Source organism: Theobroma umbraticum, unplaced genomic scaffold (assembly GCF_002168275.2).
Source record: "Theobroma umbraticum cultivar Fairchild unplaced genomic scaffold, ASM216827v3 scaffold_130.0, whole genome shotgun sequence".
Lineage (NCBI taxonomy): Eukaryota > Viridiplantae > Streptophyta > Magnoliopsida > Malvales > Malvaceae > Theobroma > Theobroma umbraticum.
In genome coordinates this window covers 2,236,061-2,255,178 of record NW_018397264.1, presented here as the reverse complement: position 1 = coordinate 2,255,178, position 19,118 = coordinate 2,236,061, and the positions used below count along the sequence as shown (strand labels likewise).

At 35.0% G+C, this 19,118-nt stretch overlaps 2 protein-coding genes across 3 annotated transcripts; one reads left to right on the top strand and one right to left on the bottom strand.

Moving 5' to 3' along the window:
• Window positions 1-1,371: 1,371 nt before the first annotated feature.
• LOC110421870 (Phosphoenolpyruvate carboxylase family protein) lies at window positions 1,372-8,389 on the top strand. 2 transcript variants are annotated; one of them, XM_021435577.2, is made up of 9 exons: window positions 1,372-1,903; window positions 2,661-2,872; window positions 3,685-3,966; window positions 4,360-4,482; window positions 5,590-5,740; window positions 6,263-6,360; window positions 7,219-7,255; window positions 7,349-7,506; window positions 7,811-8,389. In XM_021435577.2, the coding sequence occupies exons 1-8, from the start codon at window positions 1,564-1,566 to the stop codon at window positions 7,465-7,467; spliced, it is 1,362 nt and encodes a 453-aa protein (XP_021291252.1). In that variant the 5' UTR covers window positions 1,372-1,563; the 3' UTR covers window positions 7,468-7,506; window positions 7,811-8,389. The 2 variants fall into 2 exon arrangements, with proteins under 2 accessions (XP_021291252.1, XP_021291251.1); XM_021435576.1 differs by having other exon boundaries at window positions 6,143-6,360; window positions 7,811-8,385.
• Window positions 8,390-8,779: 390 nt separating this feature from the next.
• LOC110421861 (ENTH/VHS family protein) lies at window positions 8,780-17,535 on the bottom strand. The gene is given in 19 exon segments (XM_089784402.1): window positions 8,780-9,239; window positions 9,242-9,317; window positions 9,365-9,636; window positions 9,726-10,145; window positions 10,148-10,599; window positions 10,601-10,688; window positions 10,691-10,868; window positions 11,393-11,589; window positions 12,227-12,384; window positions 12,475-12,570; window positions 12,681-12,722; window positions 13,115-13,456; window positions 14,394-14,539; window positions 14,657-14,740; window positions 15,011-15,089; window positions 15,168-15,247; window positions 16,359-16,410; window positions 16,619-16,681; window positions 17,335-17,535. Coding segments are annotated over 18 exon segments (2,901 nt in total). The 5' UTR covers window positions 16,654-16,681; window positions 17,335-17,535; the 3' UTR covers window positions 8,780-9,135.
• Window positions 17,536-19,118: the final 1,583 nt, after the last annotated feature.

Here is a 19,118-nt window from a genome sequence, read left to right as displayed (position 1 = left end):
GCTTTTTTTAACATTTATCTAAACAATGATAAAAATTATTTAGTTATTTCCTTTTAACTTTAAAACAACAAAAGTATTATTTAGAAGCAATTATGATAAATAACTTTTCTTGATAAAAGCATTTAAAAAATAACCATCAAAATAATTTAATTTTTTTTAATCATATTTAACTATGACTTTACAAAAATAATATTGAAATTATTTTAAATAAATTAAACCATTCATCAAAATTTCTCCTCATTTGTGCTTTCGTTTTTTCTCTTTCATCATCTCACTCTCTCTAATTTTATCGATTTTGTCTACTATACTCTTGATTTCTCTCTCCGGTACTTTTATATTTCTTTTTCCTACTTTTTCAAGACACTAAGCGACAGTTTTGATGTGCTGGGATGGATGGTTATTTAAAAAATTTGATATTTAGGTATTTTAGATAAAACTAAAATGATAAAAATGATCAAAAATGTTTAAAATAGTTTTTAATTGGATCAATTCGAGACCTACATACTAATAAACTCAAAATTTTGAAATTTATAAACCTAGATTAAAAGAAATTTTTTTTAATTTTTAGTTGAAATAGATATTTTAGATAAGAAAATTTATGTTTTGATTTATGAAAATATGTTAAAAACACTTTAATCGGTGTCAAATTGTCAAAAAGAAAATAAAAAAATAAAAAGAGTTGAAAATATTTGAAGTTTTGATTTGTAAGTAACAATAATAGTTTACATATTAAAATGTAAAAAAATATTTTTAAATATGATATATAATAATAATATTTTTTTAACATAGTATGTAATAATAATATTTTTTTAATATAACGTGTAATAACCAAACCAAAGTGTATTACTTATTTTTTATACATAACGTGTAACAACTTACCATAACATGTAACAACAGCATGTCATATGTTTTTGTACATGACATATAATAACTTAATCATGACGTATCACATGTTTTTATACATAGCGTATAACAATTTAACTATAACGTATAATAACCTAATCATGACGTGTCACATATTTTTGTACATGTGTAACATGTTTTTGTACATGACGTGTAATAACCTAATCATTACGTGTCACATGTTTTTATACATAACATGTAACGACTTAACCATAACATGTTTTTATATATAATGTATAACATCATAATATGTAATTTTATTAAAAATAATTTTATTTAATTAAATTAAAAATAATTAAAATTATAAAAAGTGTTATTTTTAAAAATATTTTATCCTTAAAAGTTATTTTTAAAAATATCATATTGTTTACTAGTGTTTCTTTCATACAAGCAGACAGACAGCCCAACACTAATAAACATGAACAACCTCGTAAGTTGACAAATGTAATTTTTTCGTTGTCAGTTAGGTTGAAACTAGAATCACATTCACTTTTTCTTTCTTGGTTACATCTTACAACAAGACGAAAGCTCGTTGCCCTTTTCTCTCTTTGTTCTTTTTCCTTTCTTTGATCAAATTGAAAAAAAAAAATTTCTTGATAATAGCCTAAACAAGGGTCACCGAAAGAAGAAGCAAAGAGGGAGGGAACCTAAGCTTCCAGCATGAACCCATCTTCAGCAGTAGTAGCTAGCAGGGACCAATCTCTCTCTTTTCTCAACCATCCTCTCTCACAAGCTCACACTTTTCCACTTGCGAAGTTTAAAAATGGCTCCATTATAGCGCCCATCAATAACCAAACTAGAAAACCAAAGCCCAACACTCTCTTTACTGCTTCTAAGCGGTTCCAAGCCATCAGAGCTTGTTTTGGAGAGAGGAATCCACCTGCAAAGGCACTTAGACAGATTCTGGAATTGCCAGGGGTTCATCAAGGCCCTGCTTGTTTTGATGGTCTCAGTGCTAAGCTTGTTGAAAGAGCTGACTTTCAGTATTGTTTCACCAGCGGTATCTGCTCTCTTTCTTTGTTTATTCCAATCTTTTCATTTATACAAGAATTTCAAGATGTGGGTTTTCTGAGTTGGAGTTGCTGGATATATATAAAGTCCAATCTTTTCTGTATAGTGGTCATTAAACTGCTGGAGTTTGTGATATGGGTTTTTTTCTATTTTGGTGGTTTGTGCAGTTTTTGCATTGATTTCATAACCCCAAGACACCGTCTTAGTTTGTATGATCGATAACTATATAAGTTTCGATGCTTAAGCTGGTTATATAATATTGGAGTTATTTGTGCTTGTAGTTTTATTTTAATTTTCTGGTTGATGGGTTACATTTAAATTCAATCTGGAAGAACGCTCTGAATTTGCGAATTTTAGCGCTAAATGCTGATTATTTCTTTATCCAAGGCAATTTGGTTTACATTTTTTTTTTGTTTCTTTGTATCTCCAGAAGCCAGATATTAGTTCCATTGCATTTATTTTTGAGCATCATAAATGTTTGTATTGAAAATTCATATGGTTCTTATAATAAATTAGTAATTACTGCAGTTTTGATGCTTTTGTTCTTCTTACATGTGGGTTTGATTTGTACAACACTAATATTTTGTTTCTTTTGAATCATCCTTTACATATGTCTGATACATTTCCAGTATCAAAATCTAAATGTGTATTATTAGACAAATTATTTGTTAAAAGACTTTCTCTGTCTCATTGCTCAACTGTTTCAAGATGATATGTGCATTAACACTGTTTGCTGCCATCATTAGGATTTTCCATTTCTGCTGCTCGCCTGGGATTACCAGACACAGGATTTATTTCCTATGGTGAAATGGTGGATCAGGGGCAACAAATCACCCAGGCAGTCTCAATTCCTGTCATTGGGGATGGTGATAATGGATATGGAAATGCAATGAATGTCAAGAGAACTGTTAAAGGATATATAAGAGCAGGCTTTGCAGGGATCATTCTTGAAGATCAGGTTCATGTTCTGTTGAAAAATTTTTGGCTCTTGAAATAATTTTGTTGCTGGTAAACCTTTTCAATCATTCATCTTTTACTTTGTCCTCTCTCCCCTCTCCCTCTCTCTGGTTGTCTCCCAGGTGTTTTCCAACTCTATAGCTCCTGTTTTTAGATTAATTTAGTTAGGAGTCATGCTAATGGGTTCTAAATCTTAGATAGATGAGTTCTGAGCATGTAGAGTAACATATTAGCTCCGTCTCAAGGACCTTGTTGTGTTTTCTATATTTATGGCCCATGCATGTGAACTGGATAAGTAGTGTAGTAGGTTTTAGGAATAGCACTGCAAGCTCCACAGCTGAGCTTTTGAAATTTTTGTTATTTTCTGCTGCTAAGGCTAGTCATGACATGGTCTTTTGTATTGATATGTTGAAAGTAAGATTTGAAGATATAAATTGTATTCCTTATTTGTCTGCAATAAGTAAATTTTAATTGATAAGAGGAAGTCAGCTGAAAACTTATAGGCTTCCTCTAACATAAATCTATGAGTTAATTTCAACCTTTGAGAATAAATTAACAGAACTACGCTATATAGAAGATGCCCTCTGGAAATCTTACTGAAGGCTTGAAAACCTACTATCATGAAAGAAACTAGTCACATCAATGAAAAGCGATTATATTGGCATAACACCGGCAGTGCTGTGCTGTAAACAATGTTTATGTTACCCTAAGCCATTTCTTTTATAGTCTAACCTTCCAGTTTAGTTTTAGAAATACTTATTTGTTTTTGTTCCTGTTTTGAGGCTCTGATTCTTGATAAAACTTAACTGCCAGGTGTCTCCAAAAGCTTGTGGTCATACACAAGGCAGGAAGGTGGTGTCCAGAGAGGAAGCTGTGATGAGAATTAAAGCAGCTGTTGATGCTCGCAAAGAGAGTGGTTCTGACATTGTTATTGTGGCACGAACAGATTCTCGTCAAGCACTGTCTTTAGAGGAGTCACTTTGGAGATCAAGGGCTTTTGCTGATGCTGGAGCAGATGTCCTTTTTATTGATGCTCTAGCTTCTAAAGAAGAGATGAAGGCCTTCTGTGAAGTTTCTCCATTAGTTCCAAAAATGGTATGGTATGTTCCTTATGTAATACCAAGTAATAAGCATCTTATACACTATATTGCTTGATTGTAGCAACTCTCACCCCTCCTGCAAAATCTCACACACACACACAGTTTGTTGCATATACAACAGAATTCAGAGGAAACATAATATTTATTCAGCAGTAGGCCAGTAGCTTTCTCCTGTTGCTTACTTATTTGAAAATTTAAACTTCTTGATTGGCTTTCCAACATGTATATATAGGGAATTTGTCTTTAGCATGGGATCTGCTGTATGAGAATTTTCCCATCTTTATTCTATATCTCAAACTTGCTGGGACAGGCACTTGTACTCTGCTTCCTTCCCAGACAATTCTCAATCATCATCTATGACTTATGTAGCTTTTATGCTCCGGTGTAGGCTAATATGCTTGAAGGTGGGGGGAAAACACCAATATTCAATCCGCTTGAACTTGAGGAAATTGGATATAAACTTGTAGCATATCCACTTTCCTTGATTGGGGTATCTATACGAGCAATGCAGGTTAATATCTTCATTTTCTTCACTTGATATGTATGAAAGCTCACTTGTCACACTTTTGACACCTATCTGACATGATGCGGTGTGCTTAACTACCAAAAAGAAAACCAAATGCTATGGTTTGATTCTTGCCATTGCACAGATTATGGAGAAACACAAGCAGTTGTATAGCATGATCTGACTCTTATATTATTTTACGATGCAGTCACTGTGTTGGGGTATTTTGATAATATGAAGATGAGCTTATTGTCTTCTGATATTAAATAGAATTGATTTTGTTTTAAGCTTAACCAAGCATGCATTGTAATGATATTCTTGGTGCAAGATTTGACATATTGATGCAGTATTTTGATAATTTTTAACTCAAGTTGAATCTACAGTTGCTAGTTAATATCTGTAGCTATGTTGCTGGTGTAAGCTGACAATTTGAGATAAGTTGAATTAACATATGTTAGTTTTAGTTAGAGCCAATATCTTCACTCTAAGGAGGCTAAACCCTCATTCAAAAAAATTCAGAAGAAATATTGGTGAAAAAAGTAATGCAAAGGGCTGAAAGCTAAAGGTAATTTGAATTAGCAGGCTGATGTGAAACAAATGTGTGTACTTTCGCTTAATACCACTAAAAAGTCAAAGAGAAGCCTTTAAGATTGATGGAGACCGGTGATAGACCTGAGGGAGATATATTTTTCTTTAGTCAGAAAGAAGGGGAGAAAAAGATGACTATATCACTTCAAAACACCATTTAGTGGTGTTTTCAAGGGGTTTTATAATTTTCACCATCTAATAATATATGCTAAACTGCATTTTTAGTTCAAGGTGCCTTGAAACCTAATTCAGTTTGTCTTTTGGTCTTTACTTGATGTCCGTGAATGTGAAACTTCTACATTTTCATATGAAAAAGATATTACTGTTCTTGGCACTTTAAGTACTGCTTTAATGTATGATTTTGAATTCTAGTCTGAATATTGCCATTATTTCAAACCTGGAAAATTTTAAGGTCTAATGTTGTGATGCCCACAATATGGATATTTAGCAACACTTCACATGCTTTCACAATGAGATTGTTAATGCAATGTTGGTTCTCAAATGTCAACCTCTATAAATTTGCAGGATTCACTAACTGCCCTGAAAGGAGGTCGTATCCCCCCTCCTGGAAGCATGCCATCTTTTGACGAAATCAAGGAAATCTTAGGTTTCAATAATTACTATGAGGAAGAAAAAAGATATGCTACCAGCAGCTATCAGCTATATTCAGACAGAGGTGGGTGAGATTTAGTTCTCTAAACTTAACTGAAAACTCCTTTCTTGAGCAAAATGTCCATCATGCTTCAGTCTCTCCCATCTTTCGTGTGAAGTTTGTTCTTTTTTCTAATATCATTGAGCTTGCAGTGACCAGAATCGGTTTTATAGCCTATAAAACTTTCATTCAGAACTTGTTCTTTTATTTTTTAAAAAAAAAATTAAAAACAAAAATGGGCTATAGGCTTTTGTACTTGTTCTACCTTCTTTGATGCTATGAGTTGTGGTTTTACCTAATTTTAACTAAATTCTTGGTTCAGGGTGGCCAATTCTGTCTCCCAAATTAAGCCCACAGTCATTTTTGAGAATAATGTAAAATTGTTGTCTTGTCTTCCTAATCCAAAAAACATGGTTTATGTGTCAGTGAGCAGTAATGCATACAGTATACAAAGGGTTCAAGATGACTCAGAACAAAGAGGTCAAAGTCCTCAAGATCCAGTTGTTGAGGTGATAACTCCTGATGTATACAATAACTATGGTGCAGATGGTTCAAGGGGTCCTTTTTCTGGGATATGGTCTCGGACGTTGAGAATCAAGATTACTGGAAGAGATGGATTTGAGAAACTTGATGTTAGAATTCCTGTAAGTCTTCTGCTTTGAGGATAGATACCCTGTTAATTAGGTTGCTTTTCTTTCTGTTGACCTTAAAAGTGCCGGTTTATGATTCAAACTAAACATGCCATAACCACAATCATAATTTCCTGCAATTAAGCGCTGCTTTTATATGTCAAAATTTTTTTGGGTTGGGTAACATGCAAGAAGGATTAGATAATCCCAGCTGTTTAGTTGGCATGAACACTTTAGTGAATCTTAATCCATTACAAAGTTATTCTTCTACTAGTTAAATAATTTGATAATTGAAAAAAAAATCCTGTAATACACCGTGTTTAGTTGATAAGTATGTTTTAGTTGGATCTTTTACCGAAGGATGTGAAGGAAATACTGTTCAATCTATGAATTTAACACACATTTATAGCTACAGATAGTGAAATGATATGTATCAATATGCTAAAAATATGCTGATTTGTCACCTAAAGCTGTTGTTGATACTGATTGATAACATTGCAATTTGCTTTTCTTCTCCTTATTTGTTACCCGGTATGCCTGGGTATATATAAGTATAACCGTTACCAGTTTCATCTTTTGCAAAGATCTTCAAAACATATTTCCAATATGTTTCTGAAACTTTGGAAAGGATATATTGTTTGAGCACCAATTCATCCGCATATCCTGATTATTTGCATACAGGTAAATCTGAATTCCATGTGAATAATATTAGGCTGTACTACCTATCATGGCAGTGCTATGGTCTTTGAATTAGGCCTTTGTTCTGATCAGTTTTAGAACATTCCATGTTGGGTGTCATCATCGTGTCTGATAAAGTATCTTTTCATGGAAATGACTATCATCTTTCCTTTTACCTTCTCCCTTGTTCCACAGGCTGGGTTTTTGGAAGGAGTCACAAACATTGTTCCAGGTATATTGTTGTTTTACATATTTACAATTACTGTCTTTTCAGATGAGTTCTTGAGAAAATTACCGTGAAGAGTTTGATCTCTTTTCTTCACAGCTTTGGGGGGTGTAAACATCAAGGCATTGTTGGATGATGCTGCTGAGGAAGTAGGGGGGAAGCTGTTGTTGGATTTTAATGATACAATGGGTGACAGGATTCAAGTCTTTCTTGAGTGATCCCATTGTAATTGAACTTTCAAGAGTCTACAGTTAAAGGTACCTTTTAGGTTTCTTTAAAAGAGATCTTTCAATTCAAAGATGCTCTAATTGGTTGTTAGGCCTGAAAGTCTAGAGTCAGATAGAAGAGAAACGCTTATATAATAATCCAATTTAAACAATACCACCTAATTATGGCAAAAACAACACCTCCACCATCACCACATTGTTGTTGCATGTTCACAAAATGATTTGAGGCTTTAAGAAGCTTTGATAGATAGTTTTGTCAGAATTATTCAACAGATACCCTGGCTGTACTATCTTGGCATATTTACTATTGACGCTTGAGCTTCTTTTTCAACAGGTAGTTTTTTTGTTATATCTGAAAATTGGGAGATGTGATCATGAAGGTTGCAAGCGGAGATCCGCTGGATTTGTGTTACAAACACTAATCCCAGGTCAAGGCTTCCTTAAGAGTCCCCATGTCTGTTCTCGTTTCTTTTACACATTACTTTGTTAGAACCAGGCCACAGAACTCATTTACTCTCTCCAAGCCCATGTTGAAGAATACAAACTCTGATCAAACCATAGTTTATTTATACCATCAAAGGGGGAAGTTACGAGAACATTGCAGCATTCCTCTCATGGAGTTTTACAAAAATCAAGCTTTTTGCATTTCTTGTGACAGTTCTGCTTCTCTTGTTCAGCCTGATACTATCATAACAGGCTATATAAGGGAAAATTATGGTGTTAATTGGGATATTTTGTAGCTGTAGTAGGGTGCTTTGCATATAAGTTAAATGCTAGTTCTTCCTTACCAAAAATCTAATATATTGTTAGGCTTTGCCCTCATAACCATATTGGTTTGATTTGGTTGTGGCAAAAACTGATCGCTGGCAAAGCTGGCGCAGGTGGTTTCAACCGAAACTACAAAACATGAAGATGCTCTCCATTGCAGACTAATCTTCAACCTTACATTGTTAGGTGGAAGCTTAATCATTTATAATGTGGAAGTTTTTCACAGTGACTGTAATTCTAAGAAATATATGACTTCATCCTCTTAAACCAAGAAATGCCTTGCTAACTTCGATGCTTAAAATATAAAACTTCTTAGCCTATCAAACTTGTGATTACCAGGTTTGGATCACATTCATAATTAAACTTGCTTTTTGCCACAGGTAATGTTGATAAAAATGTCCAGCTGGTTCACCCCTTTGCCTCTTCCTTGTGAATATACTGAAATTACTACTGTTGCTGACGTTAAACGAAATGATGGGAAAAAAAATGAATGATTAGATTTATTGTTTCATAGGGTAGCCAGACATAATACAAATACTCAAAACAGATGGAAAAAATATGTATATATTATATGGACGAATGAGAAAATGGCAACCTGAGAAAGGTCGTCCTCACTGCTACACAATTTCACAACAGCTCAAACCAGCAATGAACCAAAAGACTCCCGAGGCGCCAAATGTGTGCAATAGCTTAAGCAAGAATGAGAAATAATAGAAATGAATAAACATGGGGTGGCGTCAGGCCACTGCCAAGAGAATTGTGACTACAAAATTACATCTTTGACTCAGGGATTCGACGAGGACACCGGGTTTGCTATTCCAATCTCTTTTACTCTGTATATGAGAAGCATACAATAACTTCCCTCATTTTTATGGGGAGGCAACTCAAATCTCATCGGTAACCACCACCATATGGCTGTTGAGAATAGCCCCCTGAACCCATCATAGGGTTATAACTGCCAGGCATTCCAGTTTGGGGTTGCATTTGGACTCCTTGCCCATTCCCATATTCATCCCCATGCCTGGATTCATGCCCATGTTGTTCATCCCCATTCCCATGCCCATAGGTTGTTGATTCATACCACCATAACCCCACGCTCATGCCACCAACAGGACCACCGCTCATTCCCATTCCCATCCCATCCCCATCCCCACCCCCACCCCATCCCCATACCCATACCCATACCCATACCCATGCCAGAACCCATCATAGGATTTGGTGGGAGTCTGAGAGCGCCAGCACCAGCACGACCAATCCCAGACCCAGATCCCATAGCTTTACCCATGGTGACAGTAGACGTCACTGCAGTCGGAGCAGGCTTTTCCATCCTCTTTTCCTTCCGATTGATAGCATCAAAGTCAATTCCAATATCAGCCAATGGGTTTATTTTAGCTGTGTACAGAAAATAAAATAAAGTTAATTCTTGTCGAAAAGGGACAGACTTCATGACATTTTTTACTAGGGGAAAAGTGAGTACTTACGTCCAGATATATTCAAATTGACCAGTCCTCTACTCAATGTATCAGCCCAAACTGCTGACTTAGGCTCAAATTTGTCCTTTGATGGTTGCGGAACTATAGCAAGTGCTCCTGTTGAAGAGGGACTACCCGTCTGTGGTACCACTGAAGTGTTTAATCCTGGTTGTGAGAATAAGCCACCTAGGACATCATTGTTATTTTGTGCAACTGGTGCATTTGTGGCTTGTTGAGCTATCTGTGAAGTAACTGGCACGACTGAACCCTGCTGTGAAAGGAAATTTCCAGTGTTAAACTGTGCAGCGGGTCCAGCAGGGTTTTGAGGTTGGGCAGCCATGTGTGAACTGACAGGAATGTTAGAACCTGTCTGAGAGATGAAGCTCCCATTCCTGCTCAGTGCAGCAGATCCTGGACTTTGAGGGGCATAGACACTGTCTGTTGGTTAAAATCACCATATGTATTATTTGAACTTGGTTGTGTGGGTTGGCCATAAGGATTAGCACTGGGTTGTACAGGTTGGCCATAGGTATTAGCACTTGGTTGTGCAGGTTGGCCATATGGATTAGCATTTGGCTGTGCAGATTGGCCATACAGACTAGCATTTGGCTGTGCAGATTGGCCATATGGATTGGCGCTTGGCTGCACAGATTGGCCATAGGGATTAGCACTTGGCTGTCCAGGTTGACCATAAGGATTAGCACTTGGCTGTCCAGGTTGGCTGTAGATATTAGCCAACCCTGGCTGTGTTGATTGGCCATATGTAGCAACTGGTGGCACTGAATGACTAGTTGGTGCTGAAAAGTCTGCCTGTGACGCTACGCCATCCGTATGTTCAGACGGTGGAAGGATATCTGCCAATATATCACTTTCCGATTTGGAGTTGACTGTTCTTGAGGCAAAAACGGGAGTTTACTGGAGATTGAACACTGGAGACAGTGGGTGGAGAGTAAGCATTGGCAGAAAATGAATCCCGAAGTTGAAGTCTGCAACTGTCTCAGGATTCACAGAAGGTGGCTGAGGAATTTCTACATTTTGGTTCATGGTAGGCTGGAAAGTAGGCATGGAAGTTGAAGTTTGTTGCTGAGCTGGGGAAGCATCAGTTGAAGGTAAAGCTTTAAAAGGACCATCACCAAATGGATCATCAAAGCCCTGAATCAAGGACAAAACTAACTTATTCCATAACAATAGAATTACGGCAACAAATTAATTAAAGACAAATTTCAGAGGGGTAAAAGAGAGAGAGAGAGATGGGTGGAGGAGGAGGGGGGGGGGGAGGAAATAAAGCTAAAGAAGACAGATGATTACACTTATAATCAGTTAGTAAAAAAATTAACACCAAGGAACATTCAATAATGCAACACTAAAAAATATTTTACCTATATATTTTTTGAAATTCACCATAAAACATTTCATGTTACCGTTTCTACATTAAGTACACAGAGTGAACTCAGTCGTTCCACAAAATTGCTTCATCTTAACTATCCATGCCGTTTTACATAAATTTTTAAACATACTTAAAACAAATGAAAACACATAAGGCAACATTAGAACAGTGTATCCACATTCATGGTGCCATCCATAGGCATATTGTAAACAGGTGCAATGAAATCCATGTACATGAATCAAGGAATATGGACTATAAAAAGTCCCTCAATTAAACAAATAATGTCTACCTGATTAGCAGCAAAGGTGGGTATAGCACCAGAGTTTTCAAGGGCATCTGCCTCACCAGAAGGGGTGGCAGGTGTGGTTGGCACAATGGCCAATGAATCTGAAAGCACGCCAAGTAAGTCTATTTCAGCACTCATCGTAGCAGTGGGAACAGCAGTAGCAGGAGTGGCTGTAGCAGCAGGAGCAGTTGTAGGGGCAGCTTTAATAGATGCAGCAAAAGATGAAAAATGAGTTCCAGTCATAATGGATAAACAATAATAGCATCAACAAGAATCCAATCTAAGCTCCTCAAAACTAGGAGTTTTATTCCACACAATCACATGAAACTCCAATCAGTTATATAGATGATACCAGTAATCATTGAAAGCGAGCAAAAAGCAAAAATTAAAAAAAGTCGCTGAAACAGACCTTTCTGTTTTAAGGCTGACTGACCAATAATGTTAGGTACAATAATTTAAAGTCATTGCTAGTATATAACCACACTGCAAAGTTTGGCTCCTGGAAATGACTATCAATATATAAATGATAAAATCTATTCCGCAAGAAACATGTGATAAATTTTATAGATAAAAAGAATACACTAAAACCTACCATGTGAAACAAATAAATGAAATGGAATGTGAAGCAACAGTGCATATCAAACTCAATATTTGGATGACTTAAAAATTTACATTTTGCAGGGTGATTGTTCAAGTCAAAAGAGACCACCGCATCAACTAATTTTCATATCGGACAAGTAATAAGGGCACCATATTCCTTATAAAAGACAACTATGATCACCCAGACAATGGCATTGAAAGCATCCAAAGCATGGAATTTATAAAGGAAATTCGTACCTGACACTGACCCACGTGGATCAAATTCATCAAAAGCCTCCACCACTTGATTTGGAGGAGACATTGAATTACCAAAATCAGAGGCTGCTTGGTTAGGATTGTTGCTAGCAGGAGGAGATGAAGCTCTAGGAGCAGCTGCTACTGAAGTTTCTCCATCCCTATCATCAAAGATCTTTTCAGTATGCACCAACTAGAAAAACACAACTTAAAGCAACATGCCACTGAAAATTTAAGGAATAAAACAATACCTTTCACTATGGACAGGACTCCGAGATTCACTAACTGCTTCTTCATAACTAGGAGGAGCACCAATATTTTGTTCAGAAAACTTCCGCTCAAGCCGCCTGCACAAATATGATTTTCAGAAAAGTTTTAGTAACAAGAAAGAAATAATTCTTGTCTAATAACAACTGATCAACTAACACAAGTTGAGAATGCAACCAATCAGGGTTACCTTTCATCCTGAGAATGTTCATCACCTCTAGCACCGCTGCCCCTGCAGAGAAGATGATCATGCTAATTACATTCTCAAAGTCAAGCATCCCATGAAGGTATGAGCAACATGCTTAAAATTCAAAGGGTAGTAGCAAAACAACTACAAAATCTGGACATTTCACTCAGCAAACTGACACCCTAAAGCTCATGGTGGTAAAAAAGTTCCATGGAAAGTTATGATGTAAATGCACCATTTAAGTTTCCAATCTAGTGGAAAAGTACCTATAAATATTCACACCTTCCATTAGGTGATGTTTCATAATATCCAAAAAAAAAAAAGTATAAAACGTTCCAACAAACAAATCAAGGAGACAAGGTTAAAAAAATGGATGAACAATATTAATATGTTGCTCAAAAAGAACATAGTAATAAAGGGCTCAAAAGTAAACATACCGAGATGATGCACCATCGTCATCAACAGCACGGTCTCTATCAGAGCTCCTGCTTCTTGTGCCATACTGATAATCATCAACGCTTCTACTTCTACCTCTGTAGTCATCATCCCTATAACCATCTCTGCTATAGCGGTCTTCATAGTCCCTGCCATAACGATCTCCATCACGACTGTTTGAATCCCCATATCTGCCATACCGATCATCATCTCTATAGCCATATTCCCTGTCTCTTCCATGACCATTTTGATCATCTTCCCTTCCATAACGATCATAATCATATCTGTCACCGTATCCCCCTGAACCTGGCCTATACATTCCACCTGTTGATGTGTTTCGAAACCTGTAGAACAAACAGTTAGACATTATGGAAGAATTCTACATTTCCATTCAATTATATTCTCATATCCAAAGGGAATTTCAGAGGCAAAATATATGAACACATTACCTATGGGACAAGAAAAGTGCAGTCAAGTGATCATGAGCAAGAAATGTAATCAGAACTTAACAGCAATGGAACTCAAATAGAAAATGGTACAATATTATATATTATATAATATATACTTATTTATAGATAATTTTCACACCATATTTCAGCTATATTATCTATTAGAATAGGGATATAGGACCACAGCTGCAGAAAATAGATTCAAAATTATAAATGGAAGACAGATATAGTCCACAATGCTACATATCAGAAAGATGCCCAATAGACATAAACCTGCCATAAGACACTAGATTTGTTATAAAAGAGTAAAAATCTGATGTCCACTGGTGAAAGGATGAACAAGAAAAATCCTAAGAGAATCCTATTCATGGCAAGAACAGTGTAAATACACCAGCACCTTAGGAGGAAAAAACAGTTGTAATTAATCTCAAGACAAGACTTTTTATATTAAAGATGCCTCCAACCAAAACTGACATGCCCTAGACATGGATGTCTCTCAACTGCTATGTGCACAACATATACCAAATAACAACTTGGACTTTTCTAACCAAACAATGGAACAAGCTATTCCATTTCATAACACAAAAAATATGCCTCTGACCAAGTGTAAAGGAAAGTGCATGTGTATATGTACATGCTCACGCACGCATGTAATTGACAAGCTGAAATCAAGTTGAAAGTATGCATGCTCATCTACATATGATGTTGAAAACTGCATAGAATCAAAATTAAGTATAAATTTTGCCAATGCTGGTGATATGAAACACTTATTAGAAAGGACAGTTGAACACAGCAAGGAGATTAAAACATGAAGGCATTTCAGCTGACTCACTTGTCCCTGTTAGCTGCAGCCTTTTGTCTTACTTCAATTATTCTTTCTTTATCATTTACTAAGATCACTAGGCTCTGAGATTTTTTTCGGACATTGTTACCCTGGTCCCTTCCACTGGAATCAATATATTGAAAATCAGACAAAGTCTGTAACATGAGAAGAAATATTTTATTAGACCACAGAATTTAAATACAGTGAGCTGCAGATTGTATCATCAACACTGCATGACAAGTTGTCAAATAGCATAAAAAAACAGCAATTACCGATATTTGATACGCATGTTCTCTTATGTCATCTATGACACGCTCCGATCCATGGGCAACAAGATACTCCAGAACAGTCAGAGCCTGGAGCTCAATAAGACACATACCTTAGTTCATTGGTACAATTAATGTAGCGGTAAAATGGAGGAGAGTAAATATATGCAGAGAAAATGCAGCAAAAGTAAAATATAGTACCAAAACGATGTACTACGTGACAACAAAAGGACATTGAAATGTTAAGATGGAGATTTAGAGAAAGGATAAATTTGAACAGCTCCACAAAATTTGTAAAGGAACAGAGAGAACAGATTGAGAACACAAGTAATGCAACTAATCCCTCAACATAATGCAGACCTTGTAGACATGTCGCCAATTCTTTCCAGTGTCATTTACACGTTTCCAGATTACTGCCATGATCATCTGGTATTCATGACTGCATGGATATTTTATAAATGAATTCTCCTGTAACAAATAAATGATAACAATAATGCACAATTTCTCTCAAGCTTACTAGTTTCTTGTAGCCATTGCAATATCTGCAAGAAGTGATCCATGAGGACCCCAGGGCTCATTGCTAGTAGCATCAAGAACCTGAAAGACAAAAGGAACAGAAAAGAATATTGTTTCATGCAGATAAATAAATTTTATAATAGTATTACAAGTAGTATTGTTACTATGCAGTTGTTGCATAGTGCTAGTTGGTGTTCAAGAATTCAATAATGGCAATCCCCTCCCCTGCCAAAAGTAGAAAAACTAAAAGGAAAAAATTTTGGAACCGCTTTATGCAATCAAGATTCAGTTCAATCAGCATCAATGGCTCTTAATCCAACTTGAGAAGATATTTACACGGCAAAAGTTGGGACCCTTCAGCAAATGTAAGAATCAATCCTTTTAGTACCCTGTCCGTAAGAGCTCCCAAACTTTCACTCGAAGGCTCAAACTAGCTGTAACAGACAGGACACACCACAGGATGCTCAACAGTTGAGATTAGCAAACTCTTCTTCCAAACCAAATTAGCCAATTGTCGAAACTTTATTAGTCCAACTCCATACCTTATAGCGCATGGTTGACACATTTCTATGTAGCCATCTTACCAGTAGGAAACCACCGCTCTTATAAAACAAATATCCCATCAAGCTACTAATTCAAAGACTTCATTAACTTTAATTTAGTTCTGGCACTTTTCCTCCCCAGTTTTTGTGAAAACAAGAGCATTTTTGTCCCCTTATCAACACCTTTCTGCTTTCCATAATGCAGACAAACAACATTATCCATTCACAACTGGCCCAAAGAATTCTCCATTTGCATATGTGCACATGCTGGACTTCATTTATCATACCATTTCTTCACCTTCCACAAAACTCAGCCTCCCTAAGCACTGCTATTTCTTCCTCTGTTGGCCTCTCCAATTCTATGCCATTACAGGGATATGCAACATTATAGAATCACAATAGCACCTTAATAAATAATATTAAAAGGCCCTCAATTTTTGCAACTAAAATGTGGATCAAAGTCAGAATCACTGGTAGTTTAATATCTCACATATCACCTCAATCAGAAAGATGTTTAGACAGTTTATTAGATCCCGTCAGCCAAAACAACATGATTCTCCTAGCCACTACTGACAATGGATCTAACACGTATGAAACAATCCACTTGTATGCACTCAAATGAGCAGTGAATTTTCTAAATATATTCTTACCTTCTGTTCTATTCCAGGAACTTTAAGCACCTTCTTATTAACCTCTCTCTTGCTGCAACAGCAAAGAAGAAAATCATTTAGCTGCTGGTAATAGCAAACACCAAGGTGCGGGAATAAAACAAATTGCATAAAAACAATCAAAATTTCAATCATCGTCTTTTTAGAATAATTTTGCTAACAAGAGATTGTTTTATACTATTAAATATACAAAACAAATTCAATGAGGGTATAGGGGAATTAGTATCTAGTAATACACTTACAGGTCTCTAACAGTTTGACCGATGGCCTTCTTCATGGTTGCTTGCGTTCAGAATGAAGCAGCCCTGTCACATCAAAGGAAAATAAGGAAAGGTTAGATCTTGAACCGGTTTAAGACAGCACAAAGGAAAAAATTAAATGCATCCAAACATATTCAGCTGAAACAGATAAAGCTTGAATGTTACCAAGAAAAGTCAAAGAATTCAAAAGAAAAAATAATGATCATCTGCAGCCAATATAATGAAATTAAATTTGCATATAACTAGAATTACACGAAATTCAGATTTAAATATTTAATGCATAAACTGGTGAAGAAATTTAATTTAATCATTAAAAGAAGCTAATTGGGATCAAAATCCTATAACTTTCGAGAAATATTTCGATAGATCTCTATATCTTCAAATCGTACGATTGAGTCTTGGCAGGAAGAACATCCATAAACACATATACATGTCATTTACGAGAATAAGAAACAAATCTCTAACCATTCAATCAAAAAGAGTAATTTTGTTTACAACAATTACGTATTAAAACAAAAAACAGGGAAAATAATCAAAACGAGGTCAAATGGAGCTAAATTTTGAGAAATGAAAATTAGATCTACAAAATGAGAAATCCAACGAGATTCCAAATTAAAAAAAATAACAAAACGTATCAGATCTGATTGATAGAGAGAAAAAGACAGAGGATGAAACCAAACAAAGATTGGAACCTGAACCTGATCGAATCAAAATTCAAAGCGCAGATCCGAACGGCAAAGATTTTCAATTTTTGAAATCGATCGTCGCTGTTAGAGAGAAAAAAAACAAAGAAAAGGAGAGGAATAGCGCTATGAGCTCTCTCCCAAGAAATCGATGCAAAATTTGGTGCTTGAAGAAATATTACGCTAACAAACCAGCAAGAGAGAGAGAGAGAGAGAAAGAACCTTTGTTTTGGTTTGGTTTGTATTGCAGTGTTTTTTTTTTTTTTTCCTTTTTTTTTCTCTCTTTATTTTCGGGGGTTTAGAAAAGTAAAAAATGGAATAAAAAAGACAGCGCAACTTACACGCAGAAAATTGAGGGATTGTTTTTTCTTTTTATATATTTTAACTTATTAAACTTTTTTTATTTATATATTATTTATTCATGGATCTCATGACCCGAAGAAAGGTTGTAATAATAGTGGGAAGTTGCTTTAGAGTGCTTTTTCGTCACTTTAATCTCTTTCCCCACCCGTCATTATCATTAATCCACCCTTACTTGTTTTAAATTATTAATTAAAAAATAAATAAATAATAATGAAATTTATATGTTACATCTGTATGGAATCATTTCCATTAGAATTTGATTTTACTTCGTTCGGAATTTTGTAAATAAAGAAAAATATAAATATTCATGTGACTGATATGATAATAAATATTAATCTTTTAAATTAATGTGCAAAAGTTTATATATATATATATGAATACTTCATCAAAGGATTATTATTTATTTTTAAATTAAAAAGATAAAATTTAAGATATCGTTATGCTTTCAAATTTTTAGAGAAACGGAAACACTCGTGGGTTTATAAATTTGTATGATCCTTGACAATAAAGACATGTATCAATTTTTCTAATTAAAAAAGGGAAGATCAATGTTGTGAAGGAAGGCATTAATAGACGACAGGTGCATAATTAGTGAACCCTAGACTTGGCTACAAGTTCTTTTGAATGCCTTTCTATTATTAAAAAAAGGCGTAGTTTACTTGAATTAGAGTGAAGCCTATACATCCCCTTATAATGCGACCTCACTTCTTTCCTTGTTAATAATATGCCTCCGCCTACCACCACCAGAGGCTGTAAAGAAAATTCAGAGCATTAATTCCGACTTTATATCGTTATCAGGTAATTGAAATCTAACCATAAATATGAAACTATTTGGATTTAATGGTAACTTTATATTTTGAGTTTTGTTTTGTATTTTTGTGAATGGAGAGCTATTGTTGACCTTTGGTTAGTATTTGACTAGTTGTGCCTTTGCAATATAGAATTTGTTAGGGAGTAAAAGAGTAGAAGGAATAGACGGGAGGAAAATAAGTAGGTCGATCGAAGGTTGGCTTACTGGTCTAATTCCTAGCATCCTCTTATAATTAAATGAAAAAAAAAAATTGAAAAGAGAACAGATTACAAGTCAATATACGTATCTGTCAATTTTTTAAAATATTTATTAAATTACTGTTTATAAGTATAACTTTGGAACATTAAGGAGAAAGAAATTTGTATTCTCCAAATATCTTTTGTCAAAAAATTTTAATAATTCACTTTATTTTAGAAAGAGTCAAAAAAATTAAATCGATACAAAGTTAATTTAAAATTTAATATTATTTTGTAAACTGGCAAATAATTTTGATATCATAATATTTGAAAATTTTTCAATTATTTAAAAAGTTTTAAATAAATTTTTCTTCTTTTATTATGTTAAATAAAATTTTTATTTTTTTATTTTAAGTCAAATAAATTTTTGTAATTAAAAATTGACTAAT

What these genes read in the sequence shown, in the direction of transcription:
- LOC110421870 (XM_021435576.1), top strand. Translation starts at nt 1,564, where the DNA reads ATGAACCCATCTTCAGCAGTAGTAGCTAGCAGGGACCAATCTCTCTCT. An exon ending in GGATCATTCTTGAAGATCAG is followed by an intron (nt 2,873 to 3,684) that starts GTTCATGTTCTG and finishes CTTAACTGCCAG; the next exon opens with GTGTCTCCAAAAGCTTGTGG. An exon ending in AACTTGATGTTAGAATTCCT is followed by an intron (nt 6,361 to 7,218) that starts GTAAGTCTTCTG and finishes CTTGTTCCACAG; the next exon opens with GCTGGGTTTTTGGAAGGAGT.